The sequence below is a fragment of the Sciurus vulgaris genome (genome assembly GCF_902686455.1).
Source record: "Sciurus vulgaris genome assembly, chromosome: 16".
Classification (NCBI taxonomy): Eukaryota; Metazoa; Chordata; class Mammalia; order Rodentia; family Sciuridae; genus Sciurus; species Sciurus vulgaris.
The window spans coordinates 59,899,713-59,914,659 of record NC_136477.1 but is presented as its reverse complement, the minus strand read 5'-3'; the positions used below and the strand labels follow the sequence as shown (position 1 = coordinate 59,914,659).

The following is a 14,947-nucleotide window of genomic DNA, read 5'->3' as shown; positions in this document are numbered from 1 at the left end:
ATCTTATTTTACTTTATTTTATTTAACACGTTCCTGCCCTTCTTATTTGGGACAGCTGTTTGGACAGCTGTGTTCCTTAGGGCTGACTGATTCTGTGCCTAGGCAGACTAACCAGTCAGGGAGTCTTACAGGAGCTTTCTGCAGCAGTCGGTACCATTGCTTTCCTCCCGGTGCCTATGATTGTTTCTTTCCTCCTGTATGTGAGCTTTCCTTGAACTATGAGATTTTTAAAAAAAAATTTGTTTAGATATTGATGGACCTTTATTTTATTCATTTATTTATATGTGGCACTGAGGATGGAACCCAGGGCCTCAACATGCCAGCAAGCGCTCCACCACCAGGTCACAGCCCAGCCCTATGTGATTTTTTTCTGCCCTGTGTTGACCTCCAGGAGGAGAGCTTGTACCTGCATCTTTGCCTTGGTAGTGACTCCAGTGGGGACACTGAGCCCTCCTTCCCGGAGCCTGCCTACCACTTGAATGGGGAAGGTAAAGCTCAGAGGTGACTTGATTGAGGAAGGACAGCAAGGTCACTATCATAGGAAAAACTCCAGGGCCAAAGTATATATTACAGGCGGATGAGCAGCATGGAAGGCCCTTCCTAACATTTTAAATTCTGGTCCCCAAACACTGCCTGATTAAAATTCTGGCAGGGTACTGTGGTGGGACATCTGTAGTCCCCGGGGCTCAGGAAAATAGCCAGTTCAAGGCCAGCCTCAGCAATTTAGCAAGGCCCTGAGCAACTCAGCGAGACCCTGTCTCTAAATAAAATACAAAACACGGCTGGGGATGTGGCTCAGTGGTTAAGCACCCCGGGTTCAATCTCTGGTACTAGTGATCTTGTGAAGAACAAAAACAGACTGATTTTTTTAAAGTATATGTTAAAAAAAAAAAAAAAAGGCATAGCCGGGAGTAGTGGTGCACACCTGTCATCCGAGCAGCTCTGGAGGCTGAGGCAGGAGGATCGTGAGTTCAAAGCCAGCCTCAGCAACTTAGCAAGGCCCTAAGCAACTCAGTGAGACCCTGTCTAAATAAAATATTAAAAAGGGCTGGGGATGTGGCTCAGTGGTTAAGCACCCAGAGTTCAATCCCCAGTAACAAAAAAATAATAAATGAATAATATATATATATATATATAAAATATATAATATATGTATAGATATTTGCAGTATATATAAAATATATATTTGTCTTTGTATTTTATTATGTATTGTTTGAAAGTAAAAAATGCATATTTTCAGGTCAGGAGTAAGGACACCAGAACCCTCAGAAAATGGAGGTGGGATTTTCATAAATCAAAACATGTCAGCATGTTTTTCAAACACAACTTAGAGATCTTTTATCCTGTCCTGTGATTTAAGAAGCAAACACAGTATAAAATGACAGTGTAGATACCAGTTAGGGTACATATTTGAAAGTACTTATAGTCTGACCAACATAAGCTGGGAAATTGATCTGTAGGCCAAGATAATCAGCAGCAAACTATATTCACCTCTGGACATGGCAGAAGCTGGCCAGAAAGAAGCAATATCTGAGTGTGTTTTGAAATAATACTGGTTCCAGCTAGGGTTAGACAGAAAGCACAAATCAGTCTTTGGAATTGAGAACTCAAAATTCAAAACACAGCTGGTGCTGTGGCACAGACCTGTCATCCCAGTGGCTCGGGAGGCTGAGGCAGGAGGACCATGAGTTCAAAGCCAGCCTCAGCAACTTAGTGAGGCCCTAAGCAATTTTGCAAGACCCTGTCTCTAATTAAAATATAAAAAGGGCTTGGGATGTGGCTCAGTGGTTGAGCACCCCTGGGTTCCCCAATCCCTGGTATTTAAAAAAAAAAAAAAAAAAAAGCTTGTAAATGCTGTCTGCAACTGGATAATTCCTGAAATGTTATTGCTTCCAGGACCAGATGGTTATTTTGTAGGCAAGCCCATTTTAGAACTGAAGCGGTAGAATGAAGGATGTGAGCAAACACTCAGGTTGAGATGATAAGGAAATAGTGGAAAGAGAAAACATTCCAGGTGTAGATACACGAAAGAGCGATGAGAAGCTTGCATGGGAAACGGGCGAAATGCACACCTCACACGGTGACCCCCCAGAGAGGGTGTTAGACCGAAATGCCCCGAGAGAGGTTCCCGAAGATGGAATTCAAGTAAGTTCTCTGGGGAAGTAAAAAATAAATAAATAAATAAATAAATAAAGCATATCTTGCTACCAAGAAGCCACTAAAGTATAGGCATTGAAGGAAGGGAAGAGATAGGAAGCGTTTGCCTTCTAGAAAGCAGTATCTCCAGGACATTCCACGAAGCCTTTTGCAGGAACTGAGTGGCCTCCCGTGGAAGCTTCATTTCAACAAGTGGGGATTCATTAAGCCAGTCATTTGACCTCTGTGTTGAAAGGGAGGCCAAATGTTGGTTATAAATAAACTCTTGAAATTTTTAAAAGAATCTCCAAATAAACTATGGTGTCCATGGACACCTCCCCTCCTCCACCCACCCCACCCCATCTTGCAGAGAAAGGAGGACCATAAAGGGGACTCATTTAGAAGTTTGAGGAGCTCAGGAGGCTGAGACAGGAGGATTGAGGTCAAAGCCAGCCTCAGCCACTTAGCAAGTCCCGAAGAAATTCAGTGAGACCCTGTCTCTAAATAAAATATAAAAAAGAACTGGGGACGTGGCTCCGTGGTTAAGCACCCTGGGTTCAATCCCTGGTGCAAAAAAAAAAAAAAGGAGTCACTCGGTATGCCCCCTGCAGTATGTCAGAAAGAGAAGCCACCTTGGATGTGTTTATACCCGTGCCCATCCACTACCCCACATCAGGAAGTGCCCGGTTGCCTTGCCTTGGTTGTGGGTGACTCGAGAACACTGTCGCATTTCTCTCTGAGTTTCAGCCAGCTGCTCCCTGGCTCTCCAGTGGAGGGGCTGCTGAGGACTAACTTGTCACCTGCTGTGTTAGTGTTCCAGTACCTGTGCCGGAGGGGCCCAGCGGCGCGTTGTGGTGTGTCAGGACGAAAACGGATACACTGCCAATGACTGCGTGGAGAGAATCAAGCCCGACGAACAGAGAGCCTGTGAATCCGGTCCTTGTCCCCAATGGGCTTATGGCAGCTGGGGAGAGGTGAGGACAAACTACCTGTCCCCGTGTCCTCTGAAGGAAACTGAGGGCCAGTGCTGATGGAATTGGGTCATGGTTCGTAAATTATTTTAAGGGCCAAGAGCTAGCCCTAGTGGAAACTTCTGGATTCGGGATTCATTAGGAGACTGGCTTCATGCTGCACTATTTAAACAAGTCGCTTATTACCAATAAGAGGAAGTTTGAATACATACAAGGGGCAGATTAGGAAAGAATGTTGACAAATGCTGGTTTAAGTTGCTTATTGACTAATCTCTGATGACTTTTAAAAAATGGATGCTTTTAGCAGGGCATGATGGTGCACGCCCGTGATCCCAGCAGCTCGGGAGGCTGAGGCAGAAGGATCACGAGTTCAAAGCCAGCCTCAGCAACTTAGCAGGGCCCTAAGCAACTCAGTGAGACTCTGTCTCTAAATAAAAAGGGCTGGGGATGTGGCTCAGTGGTTAAGTGCCCCCTGAGTTCAATCCCTGGTACAAAAAATAAAAAAGAATGTTTTGATGTTTTTAAAGTGATAAATGATGGCAATCATGGGCTTATTAAGTCCATAGAAGTCTCCCTATCTTCTTCATAGTTTGGGGTGTTTGTTCCCCATGTCCTATCGTCTCCCAAGACTCCAAATTCCTCAGGAAGCCCGAATGGATGGGTGTTGATACCCCCATCAAAGAGGACATGTCTTAAACACAGAAGTGAAGAGCTATATTCCGCAGACAGTGAAATCTTCAGCTGCTCCTTTTCAGAGTTGTCTGCTATGACTGATAAAGGGACATGGGACATTTGGAATACACCAGAGTGGGCTTAGTTCCCGGCTCTGGCTCTTACCAGCTTTGTGACCTTGGCAAAGAACCTAACTTAGCCCAATTTTCCGATCTCATCTGTAAATGGGAATAATGATACCCCAACTTCATTGCATGTATGATTCTCCTATGGGGACAAGGCCTGTGTACCTAGCACACTGCCTTCAATCAATTAACCACTATTATAGTAACATAATAACGATCATCGTTAACGTTAAGAATAATTATGATCATTCATGGTACTACTATTAAATGGAGTTTGAGTCCCCGTGGTCCTTTAGGGTGGGGTTCAGATGCTTCTGGTTTTGTATTTAACCAAGAATACAGCTCTCTCCTGTTGAATCCACAGGAAGAGCACATACTTAAAGCTCATTGAGCCATTCTGTCTGGACTGTAAAATTTATGAAATGAAAAATGACAGTTAACACCTGGGAGACCCCAGTGCCAAGAGGAGGAACAAGACAAATGAGCTTGCTGGGCTCATTGGTCCGTGCTCTTGGCTGACCAGACTGTAATGGTGCCCACCTCTCAGGATTCCATCCCTGTAACCTGGTAGTCCCAGCCAGTCAGCCGGGGTTTTGGTCGACTGTCACTGACAGTTACGTCACTCTGGAGATCGTCCCTGAAGGAAAGGAAGGGGGAGGGAGGCTTTGAGCCTTGTGGATTGCAGGTTTCCCAAAACTCCTTGCACAATTTCTGTCCTCTGGGACCTGAGATTAAGCTTCTGTAATTGGATCCACGCCAGCAGAAGTACACGCATTTGCTGGGATGCTTGCTGTCAGCACGGACCGATCATTCCAGATTCTGTGGGAGATCTGGCTCTGACACAGCAGGGAAACCGAATGTCAGTGTTCCTGGATGTGAGCACAGCACTACTGTCCAAGAAATACGACTTGTTCCTGCCTAGAAGTTTGAATCCTGCCCAGGAGTCCAGTCCTTATCCAGCATTCACCCCAGGGGCAAGTCATCATGGTACTAAGAGTTCAGAGAGAGTAAGATATTTTAGCATCACAAAGATCTATAGAGATTGGAGTTAGAAAATTACCAGAGGTTGGTGACAGCTTAAAAGTCGCCAGAAAATAGCTGGGCATGGTGGTGCATGCCCACGATCCCAACGGGAGGCTGAGGCAGGAGGATCGTGAGTTCAAAGCCAGCCTCAGCAACTTGGCAAGGCCCTAAGCAACTTAGGGAGGCCCTATCTCAAAATAAAAAATGAAAAGGGCTGGGGATGTGGCTCAGTGGTTAAGTGCCCCTGAGTTCAATCCCTGGTATCCAAAAAAAGAAGCGGAAGTTGCCAGAAGATAGGGTCAGGGATGTGTAGGGTAGAGCACTTGCCTAGTGTATGTGGGCCTCTGGGTTCCGTTCCCAGTACTATATTTTTAAAATAAAATAAAGAACAAGTTGTCAGAAAAGAAACCTGGCTAAGTCATTATCTCCTGTATTTAATATTGAATAGTTTGGTTTGGTTTGGTTTCTAGGTTTTGGGTCCCTCCAAGAAGTTGACCTTAGCTGCTTGTTCATAGTTTAACTTTGATCAAGTTAATGGACTGCTCTTAACCTCAGTGGCCCCAAATATTTAGTGGGGCAAATGTTATGCTCTGCCCTTGAGGGGTAATGGTACAAATCCCCTACAGGGATAGGGGAAGCCCCCAGTGAAGACGCCTACACCCAGATAGGAGGACGTGGGTCCTCTGTAGGTAGCGCAGTAGGTGATCCCGGGTTCTGCCTGTCAGACCTTCCCTGCCCAATGCTGCCATCGAGTGTGGCCGAGACAGATTTCTCACGGGAAAGAAAATTGGTCACTGGCCATTCAGACAAAATAACCGCAGTCTCCGCTGTCCTCCCTCCAGTGTACGAAGCCATGTGGTGGAGGCCTCCGGACGCGGCTGGTGGCCTGTCAGCGGTCCAACGGCGAACGGTTCCCAGATCTGAGCTGTGAAATCCTTGATAAGCCTCCAGATCGTGAGCAGTGTAACACACACGCTTGTCCCCAAGATGCCGCCTGGAGTACTGGCGCTTGGAGCTTGGTACGGCCCTAACTATTCCTGTTTGTTACCCGCACTGTCAAATCCCGAGGTGTTCTGGGGCAGTCCTCTGCCACATCAGTATCCCACTGGGAGGGCTTCCGAGCGACCGTGCTGTGAGTGGCCTGTCACCCTTACCCCCTCCTTATCATTGCACCGTGGCATTCACATTTGGCCGTGTGGCCAGAGTGACATCACAAGAATACATGTACCTCATACAGGACCTGGTACCAAGAAGTAGCTTCCTTTTCTAGAAGAACCATGTCCATAGATAGCGACAACTCATGAGCAGACATTCTCTCCTTCTCTCGGCTTCGGTGGGGTTGACTCTGGGGGGAAGATGTCTGCCTATTGAGGCCTCTGTGGTTTTTCTTCTTCAATGACTATAATTTGCTTTTCTGTGACTCGGGTTCAACTCAACCACAATCGTCACCAAGCCTGTGCCCACAAAATAGACTGAAATCATTCTGAAAAGATGAATGACCCACAGTGGAATCAGTGACCTGGTGCCTGTCAAGGTGTCTGGAATGTTCTTCCGCCCAGACAGGAAGCCTGTTTGAGATCATTATATATATATATATATATATTTTTTTTTTTTTTTCTTTCTTTCTTTCTTTTTTTGCTCTGGTCTAAGTCACCCTTGGTTAACTGCTCAGCCAGCAGCTGACACGGTGAGACAGGTTTGCCACTGTAAATACTACGCAGACTTCTAGGGCAGCTCTTGGCAAACAGAAGGCTCAACTGTGTCAAAGCCACACTTAGGTCAATTCGTGCCATCAACAGCCATCAGGCTGTTTTGTAGAAGTAGGGCAGATGTTCTGATAAATACCTTAATTGCACTGAAGCTGAATTTAGTGTTATATAAAGTCCTTTCCAGAAGGTCTTTTTGTTCAGTATGATTCTAAGAAAAAGTCTTAACCAATCCTAAAACCAGCCGAAGAGCATATTCATCAAATTGACATGATTGATACCTCCGGAGGTTTCTAGAAACCAAGGGTTTCCATGTCTGAGGTTGTGTCTGCACTAGTGGCTCAGTAACCTCTGTACTGTATAGTTGTGGAACCACTGTACTTTGTGTTAGGTAGAAATCTAGAAGAATTGAGAAGGGTACCTCCACTGGTACTGTAGAGCTCAGCTGTATTCAAGAGTTTAAGAAACATCACCTGTACGGTGCCCTGGGAGTACTTTTGTGTCAAGTTATGGCGCCCTCCCCAGATGCATGCTCTGAAGCCACCCAGACATGACCTCAGGAACATCCCTACATGTCCACCTTCCCTCCTCACCAATTCCATATCATTTTCCATGAAATTTTCCTGCCGGAACTCATTCTGTTTTCACCTCCATCAGTAGTAACACCAACACCAGAGTCACATTTCAAAAAGCCAACTAGCCCTTTAAAAAAAAAAAAAAAAAAACTATGTGACTGGGCATGGTGACTTGGGAGGCTGAGGCAGGAGGATCACAAGTTTGAGGCCAGTCTCAGCAATTTAGTGAGGTCCTGAGCAACTTAATGAGACCCTGTCTCAAAATTTAAAAATAAAATAAAAAAGGCTGGGGATGTGGCTCAGTGGTAGAGCACCCCTGGGTTCAATCCCTGGTTAAAAAAAGAGGAAGTATGTCACTAATTTTGGCCAAAAAACATCTCCTAACCTTAGTGAGGGTTACTTGAGACTCCTTGTTGCATATTCCTGTGATTGGGTGAAAAAAAAAAAAAAAGAAATTTGTACTTCCTATGCTCTGATTCCTTAGATTATTCCGTATTTTTCTCTCTTTGGGAAAATGGAAAAGATGTAGCCTTGGAGAATTATAAAACATCTTGCTAGGGTTATGTGCATGTGTCTCTACATGTACAGACATACGTACACCTACACTTATGCACATAGATACTAATTTCCACAGAATTCTCTTACTTGAATGTCTTCTCAATACGGCTCATTTTTTTTTCTTCTCTGAACAGGATCACCACCCACCCCCATAGATACTTTAAGAGCTTACATGCTTATATTATAAAATATGAACTGCTAGTTATTTTAACTGAAGACATGAAGTTTATTTAATAGAGTTCTTCTTGGGCCTGTGTACAATTTTCTGAAACACAGAGGAGGAAACAGGGAGAGAGAGCCAAATCCCAAGACTGTGGTACTCACAGAACAAGTGCATTTAAATTATTTGTGCTGGCTATGTGATTTTTCACACTTCTCTTGTAAAGTGATCACTATTTAAATATCTTTTTCAATGCCTCTACAGTCTTAAGAGTAAGGCCACTTCTGCAAGGCTTTTAAATTGTGATTTTTTTAAAAAATTAAATCAAAAGCATTTTCTGGAAAAAGATACATTTGTAATATATTACTTTTCCTAAATAGATATGTGAGAGAACATTCTTTCAGAGTCTCTCTGTAGGATTTTTTTTTTTTTTTTCCTCTTCTGTTTATTTCCATGGTGGATGCTTTGGTGTACAACATCTTAGTAATTCTGAATTAAGCATACCTCAGTAAATGTGTTCATAGCCATAAAGTCACTTCTACGGTGCTCAATCATTGTAACCGACAGTGGAGTTCACCATAAAAAGTACATTTGAGGCGCTAATACGTTGCTTTGAACAGAAGGCAACTTAGATTTATTAGAGATGGGGTAGTGAAGATTTCTACAGGTTACTTTCTCTTCCTAAGGACTTCCATACACACATGCTGTCATGTCAAGAACCAGCTACACTGAGCGAGGCAGCTTCCTCCAAGGTCAAAGGAAGCCTATGCCAAGGTCACAGTGGAGATAGCGTTCTACTAAAGAGCAGTATCTAGGCAAGAAAGCCCAAATCCCTGTTATCTTGGCTTCCAGGGTCTCTAAAATGAAGTTTCAGTGAACTTGAAGTTCAAGGACCCACTTTAGACAGATGGTTGGCTCTGACTCACATCATTGCAGATTTAAAAAATGCGATTATGAAAAACATCCGTCAAAGATTGAGCCTTTTCTGTCCTTTTGAAAACATGTCCTTGGAAGCTGGTCACCATGGTGCACGCCTATGATCCCGGTGACTCTGGAGGCCGAGGCAGGAGGGTTGCAAGTTCAAGGTCAGCCTCAGCAACCTAGTGAGGACCTAAGCAACCTAGTGAGAACCTGTCTCTAAATAAAAAATAAGAAGGGCTGGAGATGTGGCTCAGTGGGAAGCACCCCTGGGTTCAGTCCCCAGCACCCAAATATATGTGTGTATGTATACGTGTGTGTGTGCATGTGTGTATATATACGTGCGTGTGCACATGTGTGTCCTTGGACTCTCTCTCAGTTATGTTCATTTTTGAAATAAGGTTCTTCAACTGCTGTGCCTTTGCTATGCTCCTGCAGCCAGGAGGCGGACCTTGTGTACTGAATGCACATTCCCCACGACTAGGGGGGCAGATTGCAAAGAGAGCTTAATGCTGTCCCGCCAATGCCGAAATCAGCTAAAAATCTCGAGCAATCTAGAGCAAGCTCACTCATCCAGATAATTAAAGTAGCAAGTTCTGCTAGGGGCTGCTGTGTCTCCAGATGGTTCTGTGGCCTTTCTCTGCTTTGCCCTGTGTATCTACTTGCGGATCGACTTGGAGACGGTGGTTCTCCTTAGGAGAAATTGCTTGTTTGGGTTTTTTGTGACCAACCTGAAAGCGTTACGTTCTCTGAGCCTTGCTTCAGGTGCTTTAGAATAATGCTTGTCAACCCTAATAATGAGAATTTATGAGCTTTTTATTTTCTGCCTGGCCAACTTAAACGAATTGTGTCTACCTCATCTTCACGTGCAAGTTTGCAGCTTCTGTAGGTAGGAAGAGAACAATGTTTGACATCCGTGTTTTATCACCTCACGACATCTGTCTCTAGAAGAAAATAAAGATTGTAAATATCACTACCATATTTTCTGAACAGTTTTAAGCAGCCACGCCTACCATTTTCTGAATATTTTGAGCAGTACAGATTTCTATGTTTATATAATAAAGCATATTTATTTTTCCATGTTATTTAATTTTATATACCATGTTTAAAAATCAGTGTGTATCAGCAGACTGTAAAGGCACGTAGGCTGTGTGAATTAGAAATGAATGTATATGTTTCTTCCGGTTTTTAAAAAGATAACATTTTAATTTTGTAAATTCCCTTGAACCTGTACCACCACACCCTTTTCCCTCCCATCCGAGTAGCCAAGTGTCAAGCTTTATGTAATTGGATAGTTTCAAGTGTGTATTTTAAAGGGATGCTTTCAAAACTATTTCTGAATTGGAAATGATACTTAGTTACATAAACAAAAAAATATATGAGGCTTAACAATTCGTTGGGTATTTTTTCTTTTCAAATACGGTTGTCCTGATTCATTGAAGTCTCAGCTATGAAATATGAATGCTCCATTTGTTGAATTTGTAGATAATGATGAAACATAGCCAGGAGACCAAAAAAACCCGGTAGTTAGGAGATATTGCTCTGAACACATAAGAGAAGCTAGGTACAGGGAAAAGTGAACAATGTGCATAAATTTGATCTCACCTTATGTTTGTTCAGATAAGTGCAAAAGGCTTTACGACATTTATCAATTGTGTTTCTTGTTCACCTACTGCACAGTTCAGAAAGCATTTCTTATTAAAAAAAAATACTATCCCAATAAACTTGGAAGTCTCAAGAGAGCCTACCCTTTGCAAAAATATGTATTTATGTATAAACCTTAAAAATGACCCCAAAGGCCTATGGGTAACTCATTCCCCTATTGAGCCTTTGTATTGCCCTATAGTTTACTATGGTACTCTGAGGTGAAGAGACTAAGATAAAGGAGTTCCTATATGAGCTAGAATTTTTTTCCTAAGGTACAAAATGGCATTCCAAAGGCAAAGGATAATAACAGCAGCTAAATTCTACTGCGTATCTGCTATGTGTCTTGCCAAGTACACACACCACATCTACCATCTTGCTGTCTCCTGGAGAGGTGCCGTTCGAAAGCCCCTAGATTATGTGATGATCTACTTTGATGATAAGACCTCATGTCAGTGCATTGACTGTTAATCATTTAATTCTATTTCGGTGGGGACAAAAAGGCTTGATTTCAGAAGGAACTTTATTTTTTGTTGAGAGTGTACCAAGGATTGAACCCAAGGGCACTTAACCACTGAGCCACATCCCCAACCATTTTTATATTTTATTTAGAGACAGGGTCTCAGTGAATTGTTTAGGGCCTCCTTAAGTTACTGAGGCTGGTTTTGAACTCAGGATCCTCCTGCCTCAGCCTCCCGAGCTGCTGGGATGACAGGTGTGTGCACTTGATGCTCCTGTTAATGTTCAGTGGAACTCAAATGTCACCTAACTTTATTCCTTTGGCTCCAACAGAAAAATCCAAATTTAATACAGCAATTGGTAAATTCCCCGAATCAGCAGTTACGAAACTTTTGTTCAAGTTTAGGGAATAGAAGAACATCCCTCTCTTACATGTTAAAGATACAACTTTAGCCATGTTAAAGGAAATGATGTCAAGCTTGTCACCATGAAAAGACGTCACACTAAGGACATGTGTTTTTTATAAATAATATTTTTACAAAATGAAGACATATCTTAAACATCTTGCTAGTATTTTTTAATACGGCAAAAAGAACCCATTATTTGCCTCTTATCAGTGTGGGATATAAAGGATAAGGTAGTTTTGTTTTTGTTCATTAAAACAATATGACACCCAGCAGCTCAGGAGGCTGAGGCAGGAGGATCTCGAATTCAAAGCCAGCCTTAGCAACTTAGGGAGGACCTAAGCAACTCAGTGAGACCCTGCCTCTAAATAAAAAATAAAAAGGGATGAAAATGTTGTTCAGTTGGTTAGGTACCCCTGAGTTCATTCCCCAGCACCAACCTCCACCCCCAAAAAAGAAGAAAAACACCAGAACATTATGATGCTTGGAATCACAGCATTTCTTTGAATTGAATGTAGTTTAAGACCCTGTAAACGCCTCCCCTCCAATATGGTTAGAACAATCAAACGCTCGCCCGCATGGATTTCTCTGGAGACAACGCCTAGCCATCTTGACGCTTTCTTTCTTATATCTACAGTGACTGTGTGTCTGCGAGAGAGTGGGCAGCTGCCTCACTGATTTCTGTTTTCATGAGTCTTAAAAGTCCAAAGTCGGGGCAGGGAGAAAGGGTAGGAGGCGCTTGGCCCCAAGGGAGTGTATCCTCCCCCCAACTCATGTCATGGCGCTGTCCTTCTGGAATTGAGAGGAATGGCCACTTTGGAATGTGGAGGGGGAGGCAGAGGCTGAGTCTGAGGCTGGCGGGCAGGGAGAGAATCCTGGAGATGATTAGCTAAGCAGTCAGGAAGATTTATTTTATGGCAGATGGGAGGCAGGAATAAACCCTCTACATCATTCCTTTAAAAATAAAGATACTTGTTTTTCAAAAAATGCTTTTGAAGTACCAACTGTGGGCTAGACACTTTCCTAGATGCTCAGGATATAGCCACCAACGAGTCAGAGCTCTTCATTCTTATGGACAAAGGGAACATTTAGTATTCATTGAAGAAAACTAAATGCATGGGATTCAAGAACTGACCTTTTTTTTCCATCACAGCCCCACCAACACCATAAAAATAAAAATTGCTATTAAGAATATGCAGCTTTGTGGTTGCTGATGTTTGTTCAAAAAATATAAATTAACCAGGCACAATGGTGCTGCCTGTAATCCCAGCAGCTCAGAAGCCTGAGTAGGAGGATTGCAAGTTCAAAACCAGTCTCAGCAATTTAAGGAGGCCCTAAGCAACTCAGTGAGACCCTGTCTCAAAATAAAATGTAAAAAGGGGCTGGGGATGTGGCTCAGTGGTTAAGTGCCTCTGGGTTCAATTCCCAGTCCCAAAAATAAAAAAAATCACAATGTCAGTTCAGTGGTCTGAGACCAGTGGGGGGCTTGACTTTACCTTCTCCTTGCTGGGGTCCTCAGGTTCCAGGCAAATGTGGAAGTTGTGACCTGAGGGTACATTTCCCCTTTGTTATTTAATGGATACCAATAAAATGATCCGGAATGTGTAGATTTCTACACCATCTTCTTTGTTGCTTTGTGTTTCCTCTGTGTGCTCATTGTCAAGGGTGGTTTTAAAGACCACAACTTCCCTTTCCAGAAATTTATGGAACATATAATTGGCAACCAAGATAAGGATGTCCAATGGGTAGTGAGGAAGATAAACCCAGAAACCAAACCCAGAAACCCGTCATTCTTAGAAGATCTCATCTGCAGTTTCTCATAAGAAAGAGGTTATGACTTGGCCAACACAGCCCAGTACCTTCCACGGTGATGAATATGTTCTCTCTTTGCTTTTCTATGGAAGACACTAGCCACATGTCGCTAATACTAAGCCCTTAAAATGTGGCTAAGTGATAAGGAAGCTGCACCTTTAAAATCCTATTTAATTGTAATTACTCTAAATTTTAAGCAGGCCTCTGTAGCTGGTAGCTACCATATTGGAGAGGGGAACCTCAGGCAAGGGTGTATCTTCAGCAATTAATCAATGAGCTAGCCAAGAAAACAAAACTTATAAAAATAAATGGAGGAGAAATACCCTACATCGGCATTTAACAGCTTCCTGTGTCTTGGGGCTTCATTTTGTAAAACTTGAGTGGGTGTTCCCGAACAGGTGGGCAGGAGGGACAACAGGACAGCTAAAAGACAGGCTGTAGGGACCAACTGGCTCGAGAGTAGCAACTCCAAGGCTTCCTGGTAAAAGCAGCTGTTAAAATAAATTCTCCTCTGGTGTATCTTAGAGTTCAAGTTCATGGTGGCTGCAGGTTCACTTAAGGAGAAAGCATGTTTATGTGTGCATTGTGTTGAAAGGCAAGCTAGATTGATGCTTTTCAGCAGGCCAAAGAGGAAAGCATCGGGTAGCCACCTTCCAGAAACTGCAGTTCCAAGAGATCATTCTCTCCTTGCAGGAAAAGTTTTAAGAAGGCAGCACTTCCTATTGACTGAACCCAGAAGGTGGCAGGGAGCAAATTAACTTTGCAGGCTTTGGTTTTAAGGACACATTGGAAGACTCAGAATTGAGGCAGTATCTCCTCCAGCAGGGAACTTGTCAGCTTTTTTTTTTTTTTCTTGTTTTTTGGGAGAGTGGGTACCAGCGATTCAACCCTGGGGCGCTTAACCACTGAGCCACATTCCCAGCCCTTTATATATTTTATTTAGAGACCAGGTCTCGCTGAGTTGTTTAGGGCCTCGCTAAGTTGCTGAGGCTGGCTTTGAACTCATGATCCTCCTGCCTTAGCCTCCCGAGCTGCTGGGATGACAGGCATGCAATACCGCACTCAGAGAGCTTGTCATCTTTTAACTTTGCGATCCTCATGCTCTTTCAGAAAACCCTTACGGAAGGGTTCATTCAGTCACCTCATTGCTGAAGCATCCCCTTCCCATAAATCTAAATTGATGCAACAGCATTGGCCACAAAATAGTGACGTCATCAATTCTTTTTTTCTAGGGGTCAGATAGAGCTGTTTGTTTGAACCTCCCTTTAGGGCAACATCCTATAACCCTGCTGTCAGGTGATCCGAAGCTCCTTCTCATGCTGTCTAAGCACCAAAAATAGAGAAATAATTCAAATGATTCTCCCTAAGCCATTTTCTTCTGAAGTATCTCAGAAAGTGGATCAATGATACTTTCAGTAATCCATGAAAGAACTGATTTTCACCCACTCAATGTACGCCCTCCATAATTATAGGGAGGACTTTGAGTTTTTAATAAAACAATCACTTAAATTGTGGATCATTTGCTTTGGGCAAGAGATTATGCTAAGCAATTGACCCACATTGTCTAATCGACTCCTTTCTACTGGTTGAAGCCAATGCTATCAGAGAAATTAGCTGATCCTAGATTCCTCTGCCGGAAGTGGCTCAGTCTGGGTTTAAACAGATAATTTTCTGACTTTCAAGCCATACCTGAAGATTTTTTTGTTATCCCAGATTGTAATGACTTAAAACATTCTGAAATTGAAGGAGCCATTTACAGACTTTGCTCAGCCAAGAAACCTGGA

At 43.1% G+C, this 14,947-nt stretch overlaps 1 protein-coding gene across 5 annotated transcripts in view; it reads left to right on the top strand.

Moving 5' to 3' along the window:
* ADAMTS9 (ADAM metallopeptidase with thrombospondin type 1 motif 9) overlaps positions 1–14,947 on the top strand; it is a 174,978-nt gene that overhangs the window by 91,741 nt on the left and 68,290 nt on the right. For all 5 annotated transcript variants that reach the window (XM_079114348.1, XM_079114347.1, XM_079114349.1 and 2 more), the window contains 2 exons: positions 2,949–3,110; positions 5,770–5,946. In XM_079114348.1, coding sequence (XP_078970474.1) covers positions 2,949–3,110; positions 5,770–5,946 — 339 coding nt within the window. The remainder of the gene's footprint in view (positions 1–2,948; positions 3,111–5,769; positions 5,947–14,947) is intronic.